The sequence below is a fragment of the Amblyomma mixtum genome, chromosome 1 (genome assembly GCF_055824585.1).
Source record: "Amblyomma mixtum isolate Tamu chromosome 1, ASM5582458v1, whole genome shotgun sequence".
NCBI lineage: Eukaryota > Metazoa > Arthropoda > Arachnida > Ixodida > Ixodidae > Amblyomma > Amblyomma mixtum.
This window is the reverse complement of record NC_143012.1, coordinates 245,423,428-245,447,450: the sequence shown is the minus strand read 5'-3', so window position 1 is coordinate 245,447,450 and position 24,023 is coordinate 245,423,428. Positions and strand designations below refer to the sequence as shown.

The window sequence follows — 24,023 nt, the reverse complement described above, 5'->3', positions numbered from 1 at the left end:
CATGTGCAGCTGGCTCCCCGCCGAAATGCATTGTGCCTGCAGCGTTCACACACCGGTTTTCAACCAGCTTTTTGAGTAGCTGCTGAAGTTTTGCGCTCTTGCCAGCGGGTATCACATCTCACAAAAAAAAGTAAATCGATGAAGAGGCCCAACATACTATGAGCACTGTACTTGAGGCAAAGAGCCTACTTCTTGCACAAATGCCAACAGTTTCAACACATAATCAATAGTTCGATGAAAATACGTCTGGTCAGGCATTGAGTTACAGGAAAAAGAATATGGTCACTGATCAAGTCAAAAAATTTTTAGACGTTTCGGAACCTCGTACGGGTTCCTTGACCACTTTGTGTGATCAAGGAACCCGTATGAGGTTCCGAAACGTCTAAAATTTCTTGACTTGGTCAGTGACCGTATTCTTTTTCCTGTAGTTTCAACACATAAGTTGCCATACCTTTTATCAAAGGTTCCCTTAGCAGTACTCTGCAAATTTTAAACAGGAATAATAAAAAACGATGGTGCATTGACATTTAATGCAAAAGAATAGACCACCTGCAGCTATCTTAGGCCACTGAAAAACAAACAACTAGAAATTCAGGCACAGACACACAAACATGCCGAAATAGTTTGCTCTTATTCCGGAATAACTGGGTGTGTGATCCTCAACTTCTGGACAAAATGTTGCCACTGTTCCAAAGTGAAAGTCATGACGTGGCTGTGGCCGGGACGATTAGGGGTGTCCTTACGCACAGGCGCCACCATCATCTGGCCACTTTCATCACAGCTCACGTGTGCCTGACCTCTGCTGAGAAGGAAGGACACATGGAAAATGTTTTCGCAAGTCTTGCCAAATGATTGCGGGTGCAGCACAAACTCAAAGTATGGCACTGGCTTCCCTAGGCGCTTGTACAATCGCTGGAGGATGCGGTAGATCTCGTCCACACGGCCAGTGGTTGTCTCCTCAGCAGTCTCTTTCACTGAGGTGAGCTGGAAGTACAAGAAAAATGAGAAGGGTTGGGTAAATACCAATACATGCCTGCAAACTTCACACGCAACATAAAGAAGCAATACATTTGTCTAATTCCTGTTCAAATGCTAACAGAACCTGGGGTAAGAGATACGAGATGTGGCATGGACAGTCTTAGCTAACCTTTGAACACCAAGTTTATATATTTTATTTATTTATTGATCATCATACCCACAGCGCCATTGTCTGGCATTACAGTGGGGGGGTTGAACAAAATGTACAAAAATGCTACCTCATGCAGGTGGTTACAAAAAAAGAGATAACAATGAGATAGAAAGAACACGGAATTATTATACATAAAAAAAATGTCACAGCATGGAAGAAAATGAATCATTTGATAATATGGACACTACTTCCTCAGGCAGCTTGTTCCATTCCGAAACCGTTTTAGGGAAAAAAGACATTTTAAAAAGGTCAGTCCGGCATCTGTAGTCTTTAACTTTAAGTGGATGATCTCTTCGTAAAGACACGTAATCAGGGTTGGCTATATATTTGGTTTTGTCTATTCCAGTTCTAGAATGAAATATGTTATGCAATAATTTTAAACGCAGAACTTTCCTATGTTTTTGAAGGGAGTCCCAACCCAAAGATTTTTTTCGCGCTCGTTACACTAAAATATCGGCCATAGTTATTGAAAACAAAACGAACGGCCAAATTCTGAACTCTTGTGGTTTAACGTCCCAAAGCAACTCAGGGTATTAGAGACGCTGTAGTGGAGGGCTCTGGAAATTTCGACCACCTGGGGTTCTTTAATGTGCACTGACATCGCACAGCACACGGGCCTCTAGAATTTCGCCTCCATCGATATTCGGCCGCTGCAGCCGGGATCGAACCCGCGTCCTTCAGGCCAGCAGCCAAGTGCTGTAACCACTGAGCCACCGCGGTGGGGCTGAACACAAAGTGTGCACCAAGTGTGCCGTTTAAGACGCGAATGGCACTGTAGGCAACACTATCAAACTTCGCTCTCTATAAGACCTCAGTTTTATAAAACAGCTTTATATAAGCTCTTTGCCACGACAGCACAGTCTATCTCTGGAGGAAAAATTAGGCTCAGTGCAGTTCTTGCATGTGTCCTCTTGGATACTGTTATGAACGGGGTGCACACCAGCCAAAGAAGATTAAGGTGCAGATTCCATCGACTGGGACGACCACGGTGGCGGCAACTACAGCGGCAATTTCGCAGGTCATTTGACCCCACGATGACCCCCCCCAAAAAAGGATGACTGGCTGGGAAGTAGCTTGTGGAGTTCTTTCCACGCTCGGCTCGGTGCGAACAACCTTCCCTTTGGTTCCCTGCAAGAAGCGACCGACGATGGACAGACGACGGGAAGAAAGGAACGGTCTGACCGGAGCCGGCTCGAATCGGAGAGAGCCAGCCGCAGTGGCGGCCCGTGGCGCCAGCACGCCTCACCTGTGTTCAATATACACGTGCCGCTTGCAGTAATGTTGAACCACAGTGCGAAAAAGCTGCGAACTTGTGTTTCCTCCTAGCCAGTTCCCACGCGTGGACTCTGCAATGAGTGCCTCTGCTTGCTGTGCTGCGCCGATCTGTGCATGTTGAATTGGCCACCGCCTGGTGAAGGGGCAGAGCCTTTGGGTATTTAACCGGCGCCCTAAGTGAGAACGAATGCTCTGGGCCTTGGCGACAACGCTCATCCAGTCGGTCGGCGCTATGAACTTTTAATTCTTGACCGTTTGCTCTTTTGTACAATATGTAATTAAGTTTCTTCAAAGTGTCAGTAAACCTGTTTGTGTTCTTGTTCCAAAATGTCAACTTCCATCAATCCTTGTCCCTTATCCGGCCCAACTACGCTACCCTGCATCACAACTGGTCATGCTACCCGAGCCGTAACAACTTGTGGCAGCAGTGGGACGCTGCTACCCGACCCGTAATAATATCCAGTGATTCCACAGCATCCTTAGGTTGGCATGCCGACAAGCTGCATTTTGGCAAGTGTCTCCGAGGAAATCATGCACATCTGGCCAATGCTAGATGACACCAGGAATGCATTAATATCTGCCTCAAGGAAAGGGCCAGTTTTTACTGTGCAGGGAGCCGACTTAGGGGTATTGCAAAGGGTTTACACCATCAGCTATTGTGGCCATTGCGGTGTCCAACAAAAAAGCAGAGTGCTCCCACTAGTACAGGGTGGGTAGACGGGATGTACTGCTATTGGTTGGAGTGAAGCACAAGCAACTGCCTAGGAGAAGCAATGCAAGAGAACTTATACCGTGAATACTCGAAGGTGCTGTGCTGCTTCCATGCAGACGAAAATGGTTTACAAACAGGAACACGAGAGGCGATGGGCCTTTTCCAGTAGCGTGCCTCTCATGCAGCCGTCAGTTGCAACTACTAAACTACCCTGCAGAAGACGACTTTGAGGCCATTTTAAATGCCTGTACACTGGTCACTTAGGCTTACTGTTGGGCATAGTCTGGCTTCAGTGCTGGCTTCATCTAGCCAGAGCAGATCTGCATGACCCATCTATGAAAACATCTGCTATGCTGTACAGTGTCAGTGCTGCACTTAACAAATATAATCCCATATTCAACCAGCCGCGGTGGCTCAGTGGTTAGGGCGCCCTGCTACTGAGCAGGCGAAACTCAAAATGCGTCCGTGTGCTGTGGGATGGCTGTGCGATGCCAGTGAGCATTAAATATCCCCAAGTGATCCGGAGCCCTTCACTGCAGCACCTCTTTCTTCCTTTCTTCTCTCACTCCCTCCTTTATCACTTCCCTTATGGCGCAGTTCAGGCAGATGCTGCGCCATTTCCTTTCCTCAAAAACTAATTCCAGTTGTCTCACTTCTAGGTGGACACCTCAACCGCGCTGTAAGGGAAGGGCACGTAACTGGAAAAGGGCTTATTTCAGGTACGAAACGGAGAGAAGGAAGCCGTACGCATCTCCCCCATGTTCCCTTTATACACCCGAGTGCAAAGCGCGCGCTGTCGAATGTCACGGGCGTCTCAGAGCCATTAATCGCTTTCGAGGTATGTACTACGGGCGGTGAGACTTGCAATGGGCCTATATTCTGGTCTTCCTGGTCCCTGCTTTCTTGGCCTCCGTTAACTGGAAAGGCCCACAAGCTGCCGCTACACTACACAGCCACCTGCAATGAAGTGCGTAGAGACGCTGCCTTGTTTTTCTCGTATCTGCCTAGGGCACACACAGCTTGCAGTCAGGTTATGCGTAAGAGTGACAAGCCTTCCATAATGTCCTACTTAACGTCAGGAACAATCCTAACCCAGGCAGCCAAGGGCAGCACCACTGATCCGGAAGAAATGGATAGAATTACCTTTTTCGGAAGTGTTGGAGGCCTGTCCGGCGCGACTTCGCGCACTGTAGGCGCTCGCCGCACCTTGATCGGCACATCGCCTGCTGAGCCGTGCAGGTACCAGAAAGGGGCGCTCGTCTTGAGAGATCCTGCAGCGAAATCCGCTAAATTCGCCCAGGCTTTCATGTCCAACGTGCCTGCGTGCAATGAGCTTGACACCACGCTGCGAACTCGGGCCGCGAACTCTTCAGGATCGAGAGTCTGCTCGGGCAACGCGGCGGCGGCAAGCTTGCGCCCGTGGGACGAGACCATACGCATGAGTGTCGAGTCTATCGCGGCCTCGTGTGTACGCGTGACAGTCTCGAACAAATTTCCCGCCATATCAATTGCCTCGGTAAGAGCAGAACTGCTCACATTTTCTTCCTCGGCTGTTTTGTCTATGAGGACCTGGTAAGCGTGGATCAGTTCCCCCTGCCCCACCTCATCGTCGCTGTCATCGAGCGTTTGCGAGAAGTTGTCATCGTCTTGCTGGTCCGCCATCTCGTACTTGAATGCGTCGGAACCGCTGGAAACGCACACACATGCAAAAAGCTGTTGTCGCCGTTGTTTCCTTCCGTCTCGTTGCGCGCCTAACAAAAACGAACTCGACAAGCACCCAGGCTTGACTTGGATTCAAACGTTTCTGCTTGGACAGGATGCGGATGCGGTGAGGTGCGTCCAATCGTCCAATCATACGCGGCGCTTGTCTAAAATGGCAGCGCCCATCCGCCCATCCTTGCGGTTTTGTTGTGGTTGAGTGGTCGAGGAGCTGAAGCTTGCCACGTCTTTTTTGATGTTTACCATAGTTCAGCTAGCGCCTTTGGCGTGAAAGGGCCTGTTGTCACTATGTGCGAACCAGGTAAATTACTTCTACAGCTGAGTTTCGATCTCCTTGAAAACTACGAACATATTTCACGCTGACTGTTTCTCCCTCCAGAAAGAAACCCGTCTCCCCCACCAGAGTTTGTAGAAGCGGAGAAAAGCTTTGAAGCTGTCAGAATTGGTGATACAGTGTTCAGCCAACGTTGGGTATTTCAGTGTCTCCTCAAGGCCATTAAAGTGAGTCGATGTCTTGCATTCGTGCTCAGTATTTTCTGCTTCCGGTGCAGATTAATTGCAGCCGTCAGGGCGACGTGACTCGGTGACAGAAATGAGCTGTCGTATTTTTGTATTTTCTCTCGCAGTATGTTACGTATTTTTGTTTGCACCCTGTGCCGTCGTGTGTGATGTCATTGGTTTCGTCTCGTGCTTCAGGCGGCCGAAAATGAGAATGCCTCTCGCGAAGGTGAAGAGCTGCCCTCGGAGGAAGAGGTCGTGGAGTTGGATAGAGAGATTGAGGAAGACCTCTGCACACTTTGGGACATGGCAGCCAACTCAGTAAGTACTGAGGCCAACATACATGCATGCTCTGCATTTCACTACGTACAGAAAACCTGTTGTCACTTTTGACAGTTCCACGTTTCGCACTTCAGTGGCATTATTGAGCATCAGACGAAATTTTCGCAGGATGACATGGGGTAAACAAAGCTGAGGTGCGAGATTGCAGCATAGCTGCTGCTCCTATCATCTCGAAAACAATCTGTTCATGAGCATAACAAATCGAACGTAACAAATTACTTTGAAGAAACGAAAGTTATCGCTTTAAGCTAGAAGCCAAACTGTAGAGTCCCGTTTCTCATATTGGCGCTCAACTGGTTGAGTGGTGATATTGATCTTCCCATGTTGCTCTGAGAAACTGGTGGTACAAGCCAGTGCAAAGCACAGTGCTGAGTATTGCTGAGATGATGTCAGCAGCATTGTGGTTATTATCTGCTGCTGATTGGTGAAATGAGTGAGGGATGTCTGGCAGTTGTAGAGCTGACGTTTGTAGTGTCCCGCTTGGCATTGTACAAGTAGTTGCAATGGCTTAACGGCTTTGATGTTTGGCTGCTGAGCCCGTGGACATGTGATCAAGTTCCAGTCACGGCAACGGAATGCTAGAATCAGGTAAAATAGGGTCTTAACCGAAAATGAAGGCTCAAGGTGCAAGAATTGCGTAAAATTGGGTTTTACCTGAAAGCAAAGGGTGATGTCTCACAAGTGTCAGTAATAAAATGCCTTGCTTTTAGAGTTGTGTGCGTATTGAACAAGGAGGGTATGTTAAAATTTGCATATTTAAACATGTGCAGGCAGTCCGCTGAGTTAGAAATGTTGAGTGTTTATTTTTGAGTTTCGGTCACTTGTGATGACTCTGCTAATGCTGGCTGTGAAAGTTAATTTTTTTTAGGAAAAAAGAAATGAAGAAGGTTGTTACTCTTTATATTGTCTCAAGCATAAATGCCATCTGGTTACTACCTGGTGTGAGGCATTAGGATAGTCAAAGTAGCCAGCTTGTCAGCTAATTTTTATTCATGCCAAGCCTGTCAGATTTTCTTTCTGAGTGATAATTATTCTGGTAAAATAAGCGTAGCTGCATATTGGGTTATAGCCGTGGTATCAGCTGCTTTTTGCTTCTTTTTTTTGCAGGATGTCGCGCACTTCCTGCATGAGTTCAAAGCCCTTGAGATTTTCCTGCAGATTATATCCACTTCAAAATCACCCCGGCTTGTGGTGAGCATTGATGTCTTGCTTTCTATTCTGACTTTTTTTTTTTAATTTTCATTTGATGATATTAAAATTTTGCAATTTTGTTCTTGGTGACAGTTTTTGCAGTGGAAATTCAGTTTTTTTTTTCTTTTCTCTCACCCATTCTTGGTGGAAGTTGCTACAGGATGGCGGTAGTTTTAAAGTGTTGAACAGTTTTCCAGAGCTGAATTAGCATTTGTTAGCTCAGTGTTACGTCTTTAGCTGCATTGTTAACAACTCGCTATGTCGTAAAGCCATCGTAGTGAGAAAAAAATCTCAGACAAACTTGTTTACCACAGGCTTTCTTTTTTACCTCTACAGATTGCTCTCCTTCTATAAACCTTTCATGATTGATCTAACCTTCGACAAAACCTCTGCTTGTTGCAGCATGTGCAACCATTTCTGTCTAGCTTTTTCCGCTGAAAATGTAGGTATGAGCCATGGCTCTTATTGCTTGTCGGATATTTATTTCATCTCTGCTCTTGCAGGAAATCCTGATTGGAATTTTAGGGAACATGGCTGTATTTCCTGACCTGAGTTTGGCTCTTTCTCAAGAGGAAAGCTTGCTGTAAGGAAAAGCAAAGAGCTGTACACTATCTGCATGTCTTCAGCTTCCCTGCTGATGTGCTGTTTTTTTGCAGGCAGATGGCCATGCAGCTGCTGGGAGGGACGGACACTCCAACTCTGCTTCAAGTGCTGAGGTGAGAATCAATTTTAGAACGCCATTTTATTTCAGTTGGACTTGCTGAAAAGAAAAGCAAAGAAACTCGGGTTTCTAAAGAAAAAAGTAGTCTGGGCAACTGCACAACAGACTTTACTAGCTTTACACAGCAGTACGAGAGTAGAAACTAAAGTTACAAGATAAGTTAAAACCAGGCAGTGCACAGTAACAAATATTACATCACAAAGTATATATTATACCGGGTGTCCCAGCTAAATGTAGCCAAACTTTTAAAAAAGGTGAAGTGTCCTAGTCCAGTGAAATCAACTCAGGGTTGTTCATAGTCACGTGGCCTAGTCTTGAGTATTTTTTTTTGCTCTTCAAAGTTAATTAATTAGTTAAGATTAATTAGCTCACTTTTTAATTATTGACTTCAGGAAGAAAGTGTCAATGCAAAAGTTTTAGATCACCTCGAAAAACTGCTAGCAGTGCTGTTTCTGTCAAGTTACGATTTACGTAGCTTCATTTATTGGCCTTAAAAGAAAGTTGTCACGTGACCAGCTGCTCGCTCACTTCTCTGCCCCAATGTGCACCCAAAGTCTCATCGAGGAGAGGACTTCAGAAAAAATGGATTTTATTCTTTAAGGCGCGTCTTGGGGCGTTGAAGTGGCACAGTTGTCATGTGGAAGCTTTTTCTTATTGTGCGGGTTATGGTTAAAGGCCGGTAAAAAAACTACTTTACGTAAATATTACTTTGCTGCAAATGTCTCAGTAAGCTGTTTCTCAAAGCGATCTGCAACTTTTTCATTGACACTTTGTTCCTCAAGTCAATAATTAAAAAGTTAGTTAATTAAGCTAAACTAATTAGTCCACCTTGAAGAACGAAAAAAATACTGCAGACTAGGTCACACGACTCTAAACAACCCTCATATGGTTTCAGACGGCTAGGACACCCTGTGTTTTTTAAAAGCTTGGTTACATTTAGCTGGGACACCTGGTATATAAAAATACATGGATAGCTTTTCCTGTGAAGGAAGTGCATTGGCTTACACAAGAAAAAGACTTCTTTAATTAAGCTATATGTGGCCAAACTGTTGACATAGCTGTACTGTGTATCTCCGTTTAGATATTACTAGCAACACATCATTTGGTTCACACCTATTCTCCAGATATGAGCTTGAAGCACAGTTGTAGATGCTAATCTCAAAGGCATTCTGGTTGTACTCACACCAGATCGGTGTTGCAGCAATGAATGGACTACATAGGCTTGTGAATAAAGTAAATGCCACTTGAAGAAACCTCAGGGGACCTCCATGAAAATGTTCTTAAAGGTGCACTGAAGAGGATTCTGAACATGTCTTTTTGCCGCGGGAACTCGATCCACACGTTCCTAGCATTCTTAGAAACAGTGACTTATTGCCCTGTGTGGCCGATTTCCCCAATTAAAACGAATTAACGTCCGGCTCCCGCCTTTCTTTTTTAATTCTGCCTTGTACGATGGGCGGAGTCGACCAACGCGTGGAGCGCCTTTCACCCAGTCCCGTGGCGGCTTGCCGCTCTGCCATCGGCGGAGTAATACGTAGTAGTCCGTAGTAGCAAATAGTCCGCGCGTATTTTTATTTCTTCGGGCTTATTTTGCGGCTATATTATCTGCGAATGAAACTATTTATTCATGGAAACCTAAAAAACAAAATAAAGCGAAAGCAAAGCCTCCACGGGACTGAGTGAAAGGCGCTCCACGCGTTGGTCGACTCCGCCCACCGTACGAGGGAGAATTAAAAAAAAAAGGCGGGAGCCGGACGTTAATTCGTTTTAATTGGGGAAATCGGCCACACAGGGCAATAAGTCACTGTTTCTAAGAATGCTAGGAACGTGTGGATCGAGTTCCCGCGGCAAAAAGACATGTTCAGAATCCTCTTCAGTGCACCTTTAAGTAAAAGTTTGATGGATTGAAATGATCATGGAGCTTTTTTTTTTATGATTGCAAGTAAATATCATGCGTTCAATTGATTCCCGAAGGCATTTCATTATAGTGAGAACTCGTGACATGTATTATGTACTTTTTAATTAGCATAAAATAAATTTTCTGCTGAGCTTTGGCATTTAATGTTGCTCAAAGCATAAAACACTCTGTTACTCAAAAAAAACAAATGCTATTATGCTGCCTCATGAGATGCAATTGCTATCTGGTCGCGGCTATGCCTATGACACAGCCAAGTGTGCTTCTAATACGTACAGCTATGCTTTGACTACGAGTCAACTGCATAGCCATGCCAAACTAAAGCAGATATAGTGCCCGCCAGTTTTTCAAGCAAAAATATGGTGCTGCAGAGGTTCATAAGCTACGAAGTTTTGGAACTGTCGTGTCCAAAGCTTTGCAGATGGAAATTTCTGCATATCTGCTAAAACGATGCATTCTGACCTGAAAAATGAAAATAAAAAAATCAGGAAGGGAAGACGTAGCAACTATCTTGTGTGTCGGTGGCCACCTGAACTGCTCCATGTGAGAAGGAAAGAGGAGGAAGAGAGAGAGGTTCCGTGTTTTTGCTACCTGCGCAGCACCAGCTGTGGGCACTTTGCTTGGCCATTCAACCGTATGCTGTGCGAGGGTCCAGGGAATGGGACAGTGAGCTCGCAGGGGGTGCTGCACAAGCCACAGAACTGTGCACTCAGCTGTTCCCGCTGTTAATGATTGCCCCTGCACATAGTGCTTTCCAAACTGCTTGCTGAACTGCAGATCGCAGCGTGCTGAAGCGCATATGACTTAAGTATTGAATGCAGTGGCATTTTGGTGGGTAATTTTGTCAAGCGTGTGTGGTTGAAAAGTTTTTTCAAGTAGCATTACAGTTGTACCATGTTATAATGAAGTTGAAGGGCCCGGGGATTACTTCGTTACAGCCGTAGCTTCTGTGGTGTCTTGCGAAGTGCGTGTGACGTCGCATTGATAGCTTGTCGCCTATCGCATAGACGATGCTCTAGTAGGCGATGTCATGCATAGTAGGTACTGGGTGTGAATTTGGGTGCCAGTGAAAGTGTGGCAGTTTTTCTGGTGGATACAAGTCTCTCTTGCCCTGATTCTTGGCTTTTCCTGAGGTAAAAGCCTGGCCACTGGATTGTGAGCAAACTGCCCACTGTGGCCGCTGGCAGTTAAATTAACGATCGGTCACTTGGGAAGGGCAACCTGGGCCGCACAAGGCCCATCGCTGGGAGCACCTGCCATCGCAGGGCAGTGGTGCATCGCTTAACCTCTTCACCACTGCGCCACGAGCGGTATGAGGACTCCCAGGGATCTATGAATGTAAAGTAGAGAACGACCTTCTGCATATATGGTCATTAACACACTACGCTATTGCATCATACCCTTAAAGGGACACTGAGGAGAGCACTATTCATATTTTTTTTATAGTAAAATCCGATAGTTCGGCATGTCATGGCTTTGTTGCCACTTGGCCGGCAGCGAAAGATGCATTTATTTCTAAGAAATTTGGATTCGAAGTTTAAAAAGTTTTTCCCGCCGCTCTGATTCAAACTTGGGATTCTCCTATGACGACACAGGACTAAGTGACGTGAAACATGACGTGCCCATGACATACCGCAGACTCCGTGATTTCTGGCGGCCAGCAGTGCGGCCTAGCAGCAGCCGAAAAGAAAGCTACCGCCAGCCGCACGTTGAAGGCATCTATCGGCTATTGCGGCCGTCGCTATAGTCGCTTCGATTACGTTTGCACTGGCATTTCGCCAGCGTTACGATGGATCTCGTTCTCGAAGACGTCAACGAAGTTCTCGCAAATAGACACCTTTAGCATACCGTGTACCTTGTTACCGCTAGCGGAATACCGGGAGCCTGCCTACAGCCGGAAAACAGGCGCTGATTGGTCCCGATGCTTCAGGAGCGCGCGTAGCTGCCGGGTACGTGGCGCCATCTGGCGACGTCAAGGACATTTGCGCATGCATTGGCTGCGCCTCAGGGATTTGTGGCTTCTCGGGTCCTAGAGTTCCTAGAACCATTGGTTCTAGCAACACTGTTTTGTCCTATGACGTCATGACGCTTGTGCTTGCGAGTTTGGCCTGTGGCGGTGATACCTGTATTTTGGTTCTTGCTCTTTTCTACGTTACAAGAGCTTTGTTTTCAGTATGAGTGGCGTTTTTGTAATCAGGAGCTGGTATTCTGTCGATACAAGCCAGCTTCAATTTCTCCTCAGTGTCCCTTTAAGGCGGAGCTTAAGTGTTCCCTCAAATTTTTTATGTGCACTTTCAAATATTTTATGTTCTGCACTCCTTTGTGGGCGCTCGCCTGCATGCCCTGTAAATAAATAAAATGCTGCTGTAATTTGCCTCTTTACTTACATGATGGAACTGCACCATGAACCGCAGTGTCCTGTCAAAGTTTATCGTGGCACTGGAGTCTAATTTGGGGGTTCTGGCAAAGGTGTCGAACTTCCTGAGGTGGCTACTGTACCATTGTGGTGGGGTAGCTAGATCTGGCATTTTGCTTCTTTGCAAGTGGACTTTGTACAACAGTTCTGCACATTTTCGTGGATAATTACAGTCTCATCTAGAGTTTACCATTGCCAGAAGTGCATGTTACGTACCTAGGAGTGCTGTGACAGTTTCAAATAACCGTGCTACTCTAAGAATTAAAGTTCCACATGGTCGTCGCTTTTTTTTTTCCCTCCAGGCTTTGCCACACATGCCTGTCAAATGAAGAGTCGTTGCCATTATGGCTTCGAGCCATTCAGTCTTCTGACAGTTGCCTTTCAGGCATAACATTCATCCTGGAAAACTCCATCAATGGCAAGTTCGTCTGTTGTCATGCCTTGTTGTTTTTCTCTTTCTGCCTAGCACAGCAACTGATCATCATTCTCCTCTTCATGGTGCAAAGAGTGCAAGGTCGCAGAATTGAGCCTTGTGCATGGCGGCTGCATTTCAGGCGAAAAGAACCCCAGGTGGTCAAAATTATTCCAGAGCCGTCCACTCTAGCATCTCCTGTATCTCATATGCAGATTTGGGATGTTAAACCCCATATACCATACCATTTGTTATATGTTCTGCAGCAATAGCTGTCTCGTGGATTTTCTCCGAGGGAAATGTCAAAATCAGTGTTATAGTCGCAACATGCTCGTACAAAGAGCGGTGTTGTTGTGATCTGCCAAGCATATGCTTAGCAGGTAGACAACTCTTTCTTAAAAAATTGGGAAAAAACTCTTGATGGGCCACTACACAGCAAGCTAACCTCTGTTATGCGGAGGTTGCCGTCACCAGCCTTAAGGGGAAAAAAGGGTGCACAGCTTGGGAGATCTTACATCGGTTTGTTTGAGGGCAGCCTGCAAGGAGATGTCCATACGATTGTCACAATGCCCCATTCCATGGTGAACACTGTTGAGGAGGGACATGAAAGTGTGAGAAATGTTGTACCGACTGCGAGCAACAGAATTTTGAATCCACAGCAGCAGACAGGCAGTGTTCCCGAAGACGAAGAGAGAGTGAGAAATAGCATTTTTGGACGCACCGCATCTCCCACTTGAACTGCTAAAAAAGTTGTCACTGCTCTAGTGTGGTTCTTGGGCACCATGTGCATACTCGCGAGTGATGACAGGCGCGTACAACTGGCCCCTGGCAGTGGTAGCAGTGGCATGCCATGCCATAGTTTCCTTTTGTGAAGAGAAATATGGTCACTGTTCTTGAAGAGATCTTGTGCTTTGCTGTTGGGAGATGTTTCATGCAGTATACTGTATGAGTGGAGAGGTTGAGCATGCTTCTCTCTTCGAAGTGTTCATTGCAAGTTTTATGAGCTTGCATTTAGCAGAAAGAAGTGCCACAATGTCAGTATTTGCTTTTTCTCTCTCATTTTCATAGTGTTGTAGGTACGAATTGCGCACAAAAGACACACACAAGAAAAACACGAGGGAGACTGAAAGAGCGCAAACTATCAACTGGTGTTTATTCAATTCAGTGCCGCTTTATAGGCAGTGTGCACACGTGCCTACAAAGAGGGGAAGGAGAGGATAAGGAGGCAAATCAACCCTGCGCGACAATCTATCAAAAACGCTCCAAAAAATTATTTTCCGCGTTGTACAATGAAACGGAGGTGTCACTCATACATTTATCACCTCTTGCCTTGATGTGGTATGCCTCTAGAAGTTCACGGGAAACTTTGTCATTACTCTTGCCCAGAATTCTGATATTATTTAGCAGTGGCTCACAACCGGTGCATGCAATGCAATGAGCAGGCAAACTTGCTCCTTCTCTATTCCTAATTGGACGCTGATGCTCCCCTGCGCGTTCATTCACGCAGCGTCCTGTCTGGCCCACATACACAACGCCCGTGGCGCATTTTACGAATTGTGCCGCATGCTTTATCATGCATGCTCTTCGTCGAGCGCCTTCCGCGCTGATCCTTGGGCACAACCCGGCGAGGTTGCGTGGCGCCGAAAACACTAGAAGGACGCCATGCCTATTTGCCACTTTTTTTATGTTGTGGGCCACCTTGTGCATATACGGGATGACCGTAGTCTGTCTTCGCGGCAATCGCTCCTCGTTGTTGGCGCAGTTTCCTTTTTTTACCTTCCGAAGAAGGTTCTCGGCCACAGCTGAGATGACCTCGCAGGGGAAGCCGGCTGAAAGCAGCCTGTTTATCTGATTATGAAAGCTGGTGTGCATTGCATGCGGGCATGACTTCGTCAGAGAAGATTCCAGGCACGAGCTAACTATGGCTCTCTTAACTATCTTCGAGTGGGCTTCATAGTGGGCTTCATATTTTCATAGTGCTTGTCATAATTTCAAGATTGATTATGATGATCGTATAACCAAAGCTTACAGCTTCAAACTTGTGAATGCCCCATTTCATTTTTATTGACATATTGGATGCGTAGATGTCACCTTGCCGCTGCATGGTAATGTCACCTCTAAGGTTATGGAGGTGCGAACATCTCTAAAGGACATACTGCCATTAAAAGGCTATAATAAGTAAAAATATCCTTAAAAAAATGGGTGACTGGGTATTGCTCGTTGTTAAAGTAGCTGGCTTCTAGAAAATGCGTTGCATTTTTTCATGTGTCGATTTTGTGTGTTCGTGCATTAAGGTCTTGTACTGTGAAAATACCTCGATTGAAAAAATGTATGCGTTTGATTTGGTTCTTTAGACTTATAGGGAAGCGCACCTGAAGTTTGCTTCCACTGCACCAGCGCCACTTCTCCCCTGCCGGTCATTTTGGCGTTGCTGTCCGGGCACGTCGCCGGCGGAGCGCATTGAGCCAGCAGCCTGTCGGCTGGTACGCGCGTGCTGCTCGCGCAGCTGGCACTCTCTCTTTCATTGTGAGCACGTGCCGTCCTGCTCGCGGGCGCACAAAAGTGGTGTTGCCGCTCGCTGTGAATTCCGCGACGTTCTAAGAGTGGAGAAACTGGTTGTGTGTGCGGCTGTCACAATAGTTCTCTGAACATCAACGGCCAAGGAATGCCCATGTAAATCTACAGATTTCCTGGTGATGTCCTACATTCTTAGGAAAAAAAATTTAATATTGGAAAATTGTAACGTACAGTAACGGAAATATTGAAGGTAATGGTCCACCCTTTCTATATGCAGCAAAATCTTAAATATTTTTCATCGCTCGTATCGAGCAGTTGACGATAGGAAAAACGTTAATACGAAAAAAAAAATGCAAGCCTATCGATGGGAGATTGCTATAGTCAAATCTTCCAGTATATGAAAAAAAAATGCGGTCATAAATTTTTTACTATTCAAAAATGTTTTTGTCCGGAATTGTTGCGTATGAAATGGATCAGAACGAGAAACGGCAGGCCTCGATAACTGCTATGGGCAGGGTGAAGTAAGCTTTTTCCTGTTACTAAACACGTTTGGTATGTCGCACGCGTAATATTATTTCTGCGCAGTTTTTGCTGTAATTCACTAAGCATGCAGTGTTTAGTAAAGCTCGCGCTAACGAAACTCATTTTTTTTTACCGTTTTTTATTTTGGAGACTGACTGCAGCTAGCGGCATTATGCAGACGCGTGTGAGGCAAGGTCAGTGATCGCCTGAATGTTCCGACTTGTGACGCCGGGCTCAATTTTCGAAGTTGCTTTACATGTAAAAAATTTCAAAAAATAAAAATAATCAAAATGTTTGCTTGCACATGAATGAGCGTTTGCATATGAGCGATGGCTCTGCAAATAATTGTTTTGGGAATGCGCGTGCGCTGTAATCGGAATTAAAATAAATATACGAACCGCTTATCTCCGTTGTAGCGATTGACAAACTAGAGCATTTTTTTCTTTTAGCCGTATATAGCAAGCAGCTGGTAGGCGCATTTCGTGCGTGTTTTCGTTTTTCTCCTCAGCCTCGCGTGTCGCCTTAAGGCCACTTTATTTTAAGTTAAAATAAAAATTATTTCCATCATTATTCATCGAAACACGTAACAAAATCATTATTATTTGGCCAACAAACCTGCATGCACCGAAGTGCTCAGTCACCCAACGAAATTAAGCATCTTGCGAAGATGGCCGTGCCAAAAAAAAAAAATGGTATTTACCTCGAATTCCACGTCTTAAATGATCTCGTCATTTACTTGCGATACACATTTCGCCGTTACGGTGCCGGCTTTTTCGTCAACAATCTGCTTCACGTAGTGGGCCTGATCCACTAGCAGTTCTTTTTTCAAGTTCGCAGCGAAAAAAAAAATTCACTGTCCACTATTTCTTTTAACCTACATCTCAGAGCGTACTGCCGCGACCGAAAGAAGTGCGAACAGCGGAGTGCCTAGGCTCTCCGCTGTTGGAATTTATTTTCGTCACGCTTATACTTGGCTCGCAACACAAATACGCTAGAGACATCCGTGATACAATAATGTACCACTCTAGCGTCTTTTTGTTACTACCTAGATAAAAACGCATTGAAGATAAATTCCGACTGCGCAGCGCGTGGGCGCCGTGCTGTTCGCATTTTTTTCTAGCGCCCCTGTACATTTTGCTAATCCTCTGAAGCTCGCCAGCGTTCAAGCACGAGGGAAAAAGCTCGGGACTGCACAAAGAGATTTGCACGCTGGCCAACACGTGCAAAGTACGTGCAGAACTGGCTTTTTTTCAGGGGAAAGCGCGCTGCTCGCGCAGCTACTCAATGGGAGGGGTGACCGGTTTGCCCGGACAAAAATACGGAGTCGGTCGGAGAGGGCGCTTTTCACTGGCGTCCGCAGCGCTCCCCTGCGAAGCTGCGGTCCCCTATAATCTCAAAGCGACTTTGGCTTTGAGGGACGCCTGAGTGGAGGGCTCCAGATAATTTCAACCACTTGGGGTTCTTAACATGCACTGACATTGCGCAGTATATAGGCCTCTAGCATTGACCACCCTCGACCGGGATTGAACCCACGTCTTCTGGCTCAGCAGCCAAGCGCCATAGCCACTGGGCCACTGCGGCATCCCATTTGATTTTTGTGTACCTGATGAAATATCAGAAGCAGTGTCTGCAAACTGGCTAGAAATTAATGATTTGCATTGAGCCAAAGTTTTATTCTTTAAATTGGCAATACTTGCATCTACTAGATGGCAGCATTGTAAACATTCTTTGATGTTTGGTGCTGTGTGAAATGCAACCGCGTTAATGTGTGCACGCCACAAAAACTGCAGAGCCTCTTTGAAGATATCTCGTCTTCCAAGAATGGTCTGTAAAACTTATTGTAATAGCAAAGAAAAGAAGATGCCCCCTGGCTCTAATTATACAACTCAACTAAACGAATGAATGAGTAATACCTTCTAACAACTGACATGCCATTTTGTGGAAACCTTGGTGCAGTTTCTAGAGAAAAAAAAATCATTCATGGAAGCATGTTTTAACTAAACGAAAAAAGCAAATAATAAAGCATTGTGCAATAATAATAATTGTGCATTGTGTCCAGAGGACTAAAGCTTGTACCTAATAAAGCTGTAAAACTTTCCTTGTAGGGATCTTGTTAAATTTTCTGCAACTAGGACTTTTATCGGTAATAAAGATTGATGCAGCCGTCTTGAATTTTCTCTTTTGAAGGACCTGCTGCTTCTGATGTTACTTTTTTGGTAACTGCACCTTTTAAACTTCATTTTAAGAGCAAATTGGGATCCAGTTTTTCAAGGAAAACCATTCCACAGCCGCACGGTGCAGATGAAGTGAGATGCAGTGAAAGCCTGATGCACCATTCATTTTTGTTAGCACAGTGCGCATTGAGTGAATGAAGGCGAATTTGTGATGTGATGAATTTGTGATGTGATTTGTGAATTTGTGATGAAGGCGAATTTGTGAATGAGGTGAATTTTTAAGCAGCTCTCACTCAAATGAGTGGTACCATGTTCCCCACTTCGTAAAGGACAGCCTGGAGGACAGCTGTGAAAGATCTCGAACTTTGTCCTCATTTTACTTGTAAACTGAATTTAATCTGTGAGTAAAACATTTGTGCAAACAGACCCTGGCATCTGAAAGAAGGCAGTGCTATCATTTTGCAGTGATGTACTATTTGTGTCAAAAGAAAACTGAGCACGGTTCCATAATAAGATGGATGAACGCTTTTGGTCATTGGCAGGAAAAATTGTTTTGAGATGAAAAAAAAATCTAATCTGAGTGCATATTATTTGTGTAGTAATAAAATTCTGGACCTCCCGACATCCATGTGTACAAGTAATCGGAGAATGTTTTGTGCATCATCAACCTTCTTAATTTGCTGTTAAATAAACTGAATTCATTCAAAAGAAAACTAAGCACGGTTCCATAATAAGATGGATGAACGCTTTTGGTCATTGGGCAAGGTCAAAGATCCAATCTAACGGCACGATTCTGAGTACTGTTTTTAGTGGGAAAGAATGTGGATAGGGCAACTGGTTTACTGATTATGGATGTATGCACACTTTGGACAGAACTGAACATCTCATATCAAAAGCATTTGTTTCTTGTCAGCGAAGCTGCAAATGAGCACTCATGTCCACATCCCGTACTGTTTGAGTGTTGGTGCAGGAACCCTGGTGTTTGGCGATGGCCAAACACCAGGGTTCCTGCACCAGCATCTAGAGAGGCAAAAACACGAATAGCATAAATACACTGGTGGGGTGCACAGCAGAAATGCCAAAGGTTTGTTTACATCTGACCATCTGCTAGGCTGTTATTTTGATTAGGTGATAAAAATTGAGTTCTGAGTATGAGAACATACGCTGCAATTAATAACAAAGCAATTTTTTTTTTATTGTCTGCATCTCAACTTATAGTGAATGTGATGCTGCTCTTGGTGGCCCCTGGAATTTCGATGGTTGTTGCACGCCTTTTAATTAATAGCCACTAAATTCAGTGGTCACTGAAAATAACTGTCTGGCAGCAACTGATCCCCATTGAGTTTGATTGTCATGTGGGGTTCGCGAGCATTTGAATTACCCGTGTGACAGGATTTCGAAAAGAAATCTGATTAATTTTGCTACAGAGTTCACTGCAGCAGGAAGTGACACTTTCAGCATTCAGGATAATCGCAGTGAATTCTCTTGCGGAGCAATCAGTGCACAGATGGAACCCCCCCATCTCTCTTATGCACTAGGGTGAAACAAGGCAACATCAACAGTACAAATGTATCTTTGCTGCCGTGTCTGTGTTTTGTACATAGAGAAAACTTTCAGTGCACTGCTACCAGTGCCATGTTGTTTACCATGTTGTTACCTCTGCTGCTGTCCCCAGAGGAATTGCTCAAGGTCACACTGCAAGTCCTGGACTGTGTCTTGGATGAGGATACCGAGCTGTGTGCATTGTGTGTGAATGAAAACTTCATTGATGCTCTGTTCACTGCTGCCAGCTACCTAAGGTGGGTGTACCACTTATTGTGATCAGGATTGGGCAAAACATTCTGTCCGCTGCTCAGTGAACGTGTCAGTCTGGGCTTTTAGGAGGCCCACCGACTTGTTCATCGGGTTTGAGCTGTGTGCAGACTTGTATTTCTTGCGGTTGCAGCTCACGAGGAAAGTACGATTCTCTGGATGCGTTCTGGCACCTGCTGCATGTGATGGACTTTGAAACGGATGCCAAAAAATTTATCTGTAAGTGCCGCTCAGAACGTTGCTTTTTGTTTGTGGACAATTGTTTTCTGTTTACTGTTATTTCTTTTGATTTTTGATCTGTTTGGTATAGGCTTTGACATGTTGAGAAAGTAAGTGCAGCATAATTAGCAGGTAATAGTCACCTGGATGAAATATAGTGTCATGAATATTCCAGGGAGCCAACGAATTAAAGTGAACGTACCGAGGTCCTTGCACAGAAAGCGTTGCATCAGCAGGAGAGAGCTGGCATTAGCACATACATGCGTTGTCATTCATCACAAGAAACCTCACAAGACTTGGGAATTTTCGTTGATGCACAACTACAAAGCCACCATAGCTAAGAGAGGTGACCTGCCCCACAGAAAAAGCAAAAACAAATTAAATGCCCGTCACCATAGCGCAGGCTGACACCTCGTCAACCGCAGTGCAGGTGATCTATTTGCAGACTTTGTCTGCCCATTTGGCATGTACAGTTGTGTGTCTCTTTCTGCAAGCTGCCCACGAGGTACATAAATAAAAGGCGTAACTGTTGCCTTACCTGTCAAGAGAAGCATGCGACCGTATTCACCAGTGGGGACCTTATTACAGGGAAGCTATTAAAGCTGTCGAAATTTCTCCGCACATGCTTGCCATCATTTGACAGCACTAAAGATCATAATTCTTGCCATTAACTACAAACCAGAACCTGGAAATTGGTGTATGATTGAGCTTGTGCTTTGGTTACGGACGTGAGAGTGGTCCTTGGTTTTTGATTCTGATGACAGCAAGCTTTTACTAAGCTCAGGCTGCTCAGACATCGGAATGCTGTGCGTAAACTTAAATAATCAAATAAATCAATAAAACTGGAAGCTGATCAAATTGGTAAATACTCACTGTTTGCCAGTGCAGGGACCACTAACAGATAGAAGCAGCACAGAGCACATGCACTGCACATAGGACACACAGTACAATGCATGCCTTGTGTGTTTCTTTGTTCCCTGCATTGGCAATAATGAGGACCTACCGGCTAGACAGATTTTCAGCTTTATTTCTACCTATTTCAAGTGCAGTGGTCTTTTATAACTACATGCGCATGTCATGCAAGTGTGTTCTGTTTGTTAGCAAAAAGTGAATTTTATAGTAAACCATACACATTGAAATTGATATGTTCATACGTTATGAGCTTTTTGCTTACTTTCTGATTCATGGGCTGTTTTAATGAACATTTATCTCATGAGTTTTTTTGTCATCCTTTCATTACGAAGCAGTAGGCCATTGATGTATAACCGCGCAACCGGTCCTTGGACTGGTCCCCTGTTTTTGGGAGTAATAAAAGAGATCACCACCACCACCATTGATGTATAACCTGGTCCTGCATTTAATTTGCTTGCAGAGACTAAGGAATTGCAAAGTTTTTCTGCAAGTGAGGACTGATACTAGTTATGCCTTGAATGCTGGCAGTGAAGTCTGATGAGAAGTTTTTGTTGTGCTGACGTGTGCCGTCGTTTCCTTAGTGCCACGTAATGAGAAGCTGGAGTCCCTGTTGGTGGACTGGCTGCAGGGACAAGAGGGATCGCCACTGCCAGCGAGGGACCACTGGCGAACCCTAGGTTCGGCAGTGACGCTTGTCAGCAGTGTTCGGCATGCCACTGGCAGCCAGATTGAAGGTAAGGAAATGGCTTCTTACTTTCAGGTACTGGCCGACTTCAACCAGACCTTGAGGGGACAAGAAAAAGTTAGGTGTCCAGAGTCCGAACTAAAGGATGCATTTAAAGTTGGCAGCAAATCCAGGTTTTCACATGGCTGCACTACACATGTGCGCCTTTTCTTCTTTTCCCTCTTCTGTGCTTCACTGGTTTAAAACTGCCAGCTTGTGGTGCGTATGCGCAGTTCGTAATGGCAATGGCTGGATGTGGCAGCTGCAAGTGCACACCTGACACTCCGCATGTGCAGTTGATGCCTCACTGAAGTGGATCATGCCTGCAACAGGCACAGCGATGCCCACTTGCATTCAACCACTTTTCTGTATTACGCGCCGCTAAGAAGGCACCACATCTTGTCAAAGAGGCATATTAAATATTTGTTTGCTTTAAACAGTTCGTGATGGTGGTCTTTACTTGCACTCGGAAGCCGGTGCCACATTAACAACCTTGGATTGTTGATGTGCACTGTGAGGCTGGGCTAGCATTGACTGTGCACTAAGAACTCTTGTGTGAATCTGAGTGCAGGCTTACTTGCAGTTCTGGATTTTGCTTGTTGTTGTCACCGCTGCTATCCCACTACAACTGTGCAATATTGCGGCCATTAAAGCTTTCATCACTTAATCAGAAGCGTGCTAACAAAACTTTTTGCACCCGAGAATGTTGCCAGACTGGCCAGCCTGCGTGTTGGGACCAATCACGGTAGCGAGCGATGCGACAGAGAAAGTGCTGGCTAGTCGCAAGCTATCTTTGCATGCTTCGCGAATGTGTCCTTCAATTAGCCGTTACAAGGTATGGTGCGACTTTTCTGTAACATTGGATGGTTGTAATTATGTAGAGGGTTCACTCTACTTTAGTCATCCTTTGCACTTGTCTGGTGTTGCTTTTCCTTAGTAGTTATGTGTACATGAAGTGGTATGCTTTGGAACGTGCCCAGTGGGGTTCTAACGTTACAGGCCTCACAACTTTAAATTTTGTCCATATTTATCACCAAAACCAGTGGAGACTGTGATATCTGCCTATTAGCGGTTTGTTCTCATTCAGACTTTAGAATAAATGGCATTTTAAGCTTGAATTATAATTACTTTTCTGACCTCTATACATAGCTTGTAAACCAGGATCTGGCAAACCATGAGCACTGCGAGGTGTATGTTTCTATTATCTGCTTATAGAAACCTGTTCTGGCTCGCACTGCCAAAGCTACGCTTGGTTCACCATCAAGGCATCTGTGACGTCAGGTGCAGGCAATCTTTGAAAAGCACTGGCACCTGTCAAAACATTTAAACAGAGTCAAATTAGCAGTTCACCATATGCAGTTTGCACTCATTGGTCTCGCATTCTCCACTCATTGAAATACAACCTGTGCAAGTTACATGTAAAAAGCACGTGCATGTTCTTTTTTACTATATGCTTGCTGGCTGCTTGGACTGCTGAAGACTAAAACTTCCATGGAGCCGCCGCGGTGGCTCAGTGGTTATGGCGCTCGGCTGCTGGCCCGAAAGACGTGGGTTCGGTCCCGGCCATGGCGGTTGCATTTCGAAGAAGGCAAAATTCTAGAGGCCCGTGTACTGTGCGATGTCGTTGCATGTTAAAGAACCCCAGGTGGTCGAAATTTCCGGAGCCCTTCACTATGGCGTCCCTCATAGCCCGAGTTGCTTTGGGACGTTAAACCCCAATAAACAAAACCAAAACTTTCATGGAGGCTAATTTAGGAAAGGTCTAACTCGATACCACTCAGCAAAGTGCACTGAACTGCTCGCCCATTATGTACTGCGTGACCATGGAGCAGGTATAAATGCCGCTGTAGCATGGGCCATTTTGCGTTTGTCCTCGATGTGAAGATTTTTCTGGTGCATACTTTTACGTTGGCATGTGAAGAGGACAGCTTCTTAATGACTGTACAGAAGCTGCAAGCACTGTTTAAGCTTAATATATCAAAGGCAGTATTGTGTACTAACTTAGTGCACGGATTTTTGGGCTAGTAATTGAGATACAGAACAAAATTGCTAGGAACACGACACTATGACTTGGGTACTGTGTGAAAGTTTGTAGAAAGTAATTGCAGCACAACAGCAAGCCCTTTTAAAACTGTGCCTTTCTTTTCGTGGATCTATTCAGTCGTATAGCTGGTGAGAAGAATCCACCTTTCAACTGAATTTGTGATTTTTTTCAGGTGTGTTGATTAACCAAAAATATTGCCTAATGGATGCTGTTAAGCATTAGGTGACCAAAAAGTTTAATGTTCACAGTGGCTCTTCTGCGATTGTAGCTTAACATATGTGCAAAAAATTTCATTGTAGATGATGGCCTTTATGGAATGCTGAAGGAAACGTTCTCTGCACTCCAAGAATGGCTGGAAGAGACACAGTCATCTGGTCACTCCAAGTTGGAACGGCCTGAAAGCATTGATGAGACATTCCACTTGCTGCACAGTGCTCTTGAACAAGCATTGAGTTTAAGTGAAAAACAGTGTACAGGATGAAAATAAATTGTTTTGATGTGCAAAGCTTGGCTTGAGTGTGACTACAGTTAATTTTTAGTTCAGCACAATGGGATTCGTTACTTACTTGAAAAGCACTTTAAGACTGCAAGGCACACTACACTGCACCTTCTCTGGATGGAAAGCGAGATACAGTATTACAGGCATCACAGATTCAAGAAAGCGAAACTATGCACCTGTTTTTACAGTCCATTCAATCGAGAATTTCAT

General features: G+C 45.0%; 2 protein-coding genes across 2 annotated transcripts; one reads left to right on the top strand and one right to left on the bottom strand.

The window, feature by feature from the left end:
• Window positions 1-508: 508 nt before the first annotated feature.
• LOC149371390 (non-structural maintenance of chromosomes element 4 homolog A-like) lies at window positions 509-4,976 on the bottom strand. The gene is made up of 2 exons (XM_089565639.1): window positions 4,320-4,976; window positions 509-984 (listed from the first exon to the last, which is right to left on the bottom strand). Exons 1-2 carry the CDS (start codon window positions 4,836-4,838, stop codon window positions 631-633), a joined length of 873 nt encoding a protein of 290 aa, XP_089421765.1. The 5' UTR covers window positions 4,839-4,976; the 3' UTR covers window positions 509-630.
• Window positions 4,977-5,016: 40 nt separating this feature from the next.
• LOC149371389 (protein saal1) lies at window positions 5,017-23,819 on the top strand. The gene is made up of 11 exons (XM_089565638.1): window positions 5,017-5,196; window positions 5,275-5,396; window positions 5,592-5,714; window positions 6,843-6,926; window positions 7,430-7,509; window positions 7,583-7,642; window positions 12,281-12,396; window positions 19,279-19,402; window positions 19,549-19,634; window positions 21,128-21,280; window positions 23,614-23,819. Exons 1-11 carry the CDS (start codon window positions 5,184-5,186, stop codon window positions 23,793-23,795), a joined length of 1,143 nt encoding a protein of 380 aa, XP_089421764.1. The 5' UTR covers window positions 5,017-5,183; the 3' UTR covers window positions 23,796-23,819.
• Window positions 23,820-24,023: the final 204 nt, after the last annotated feature.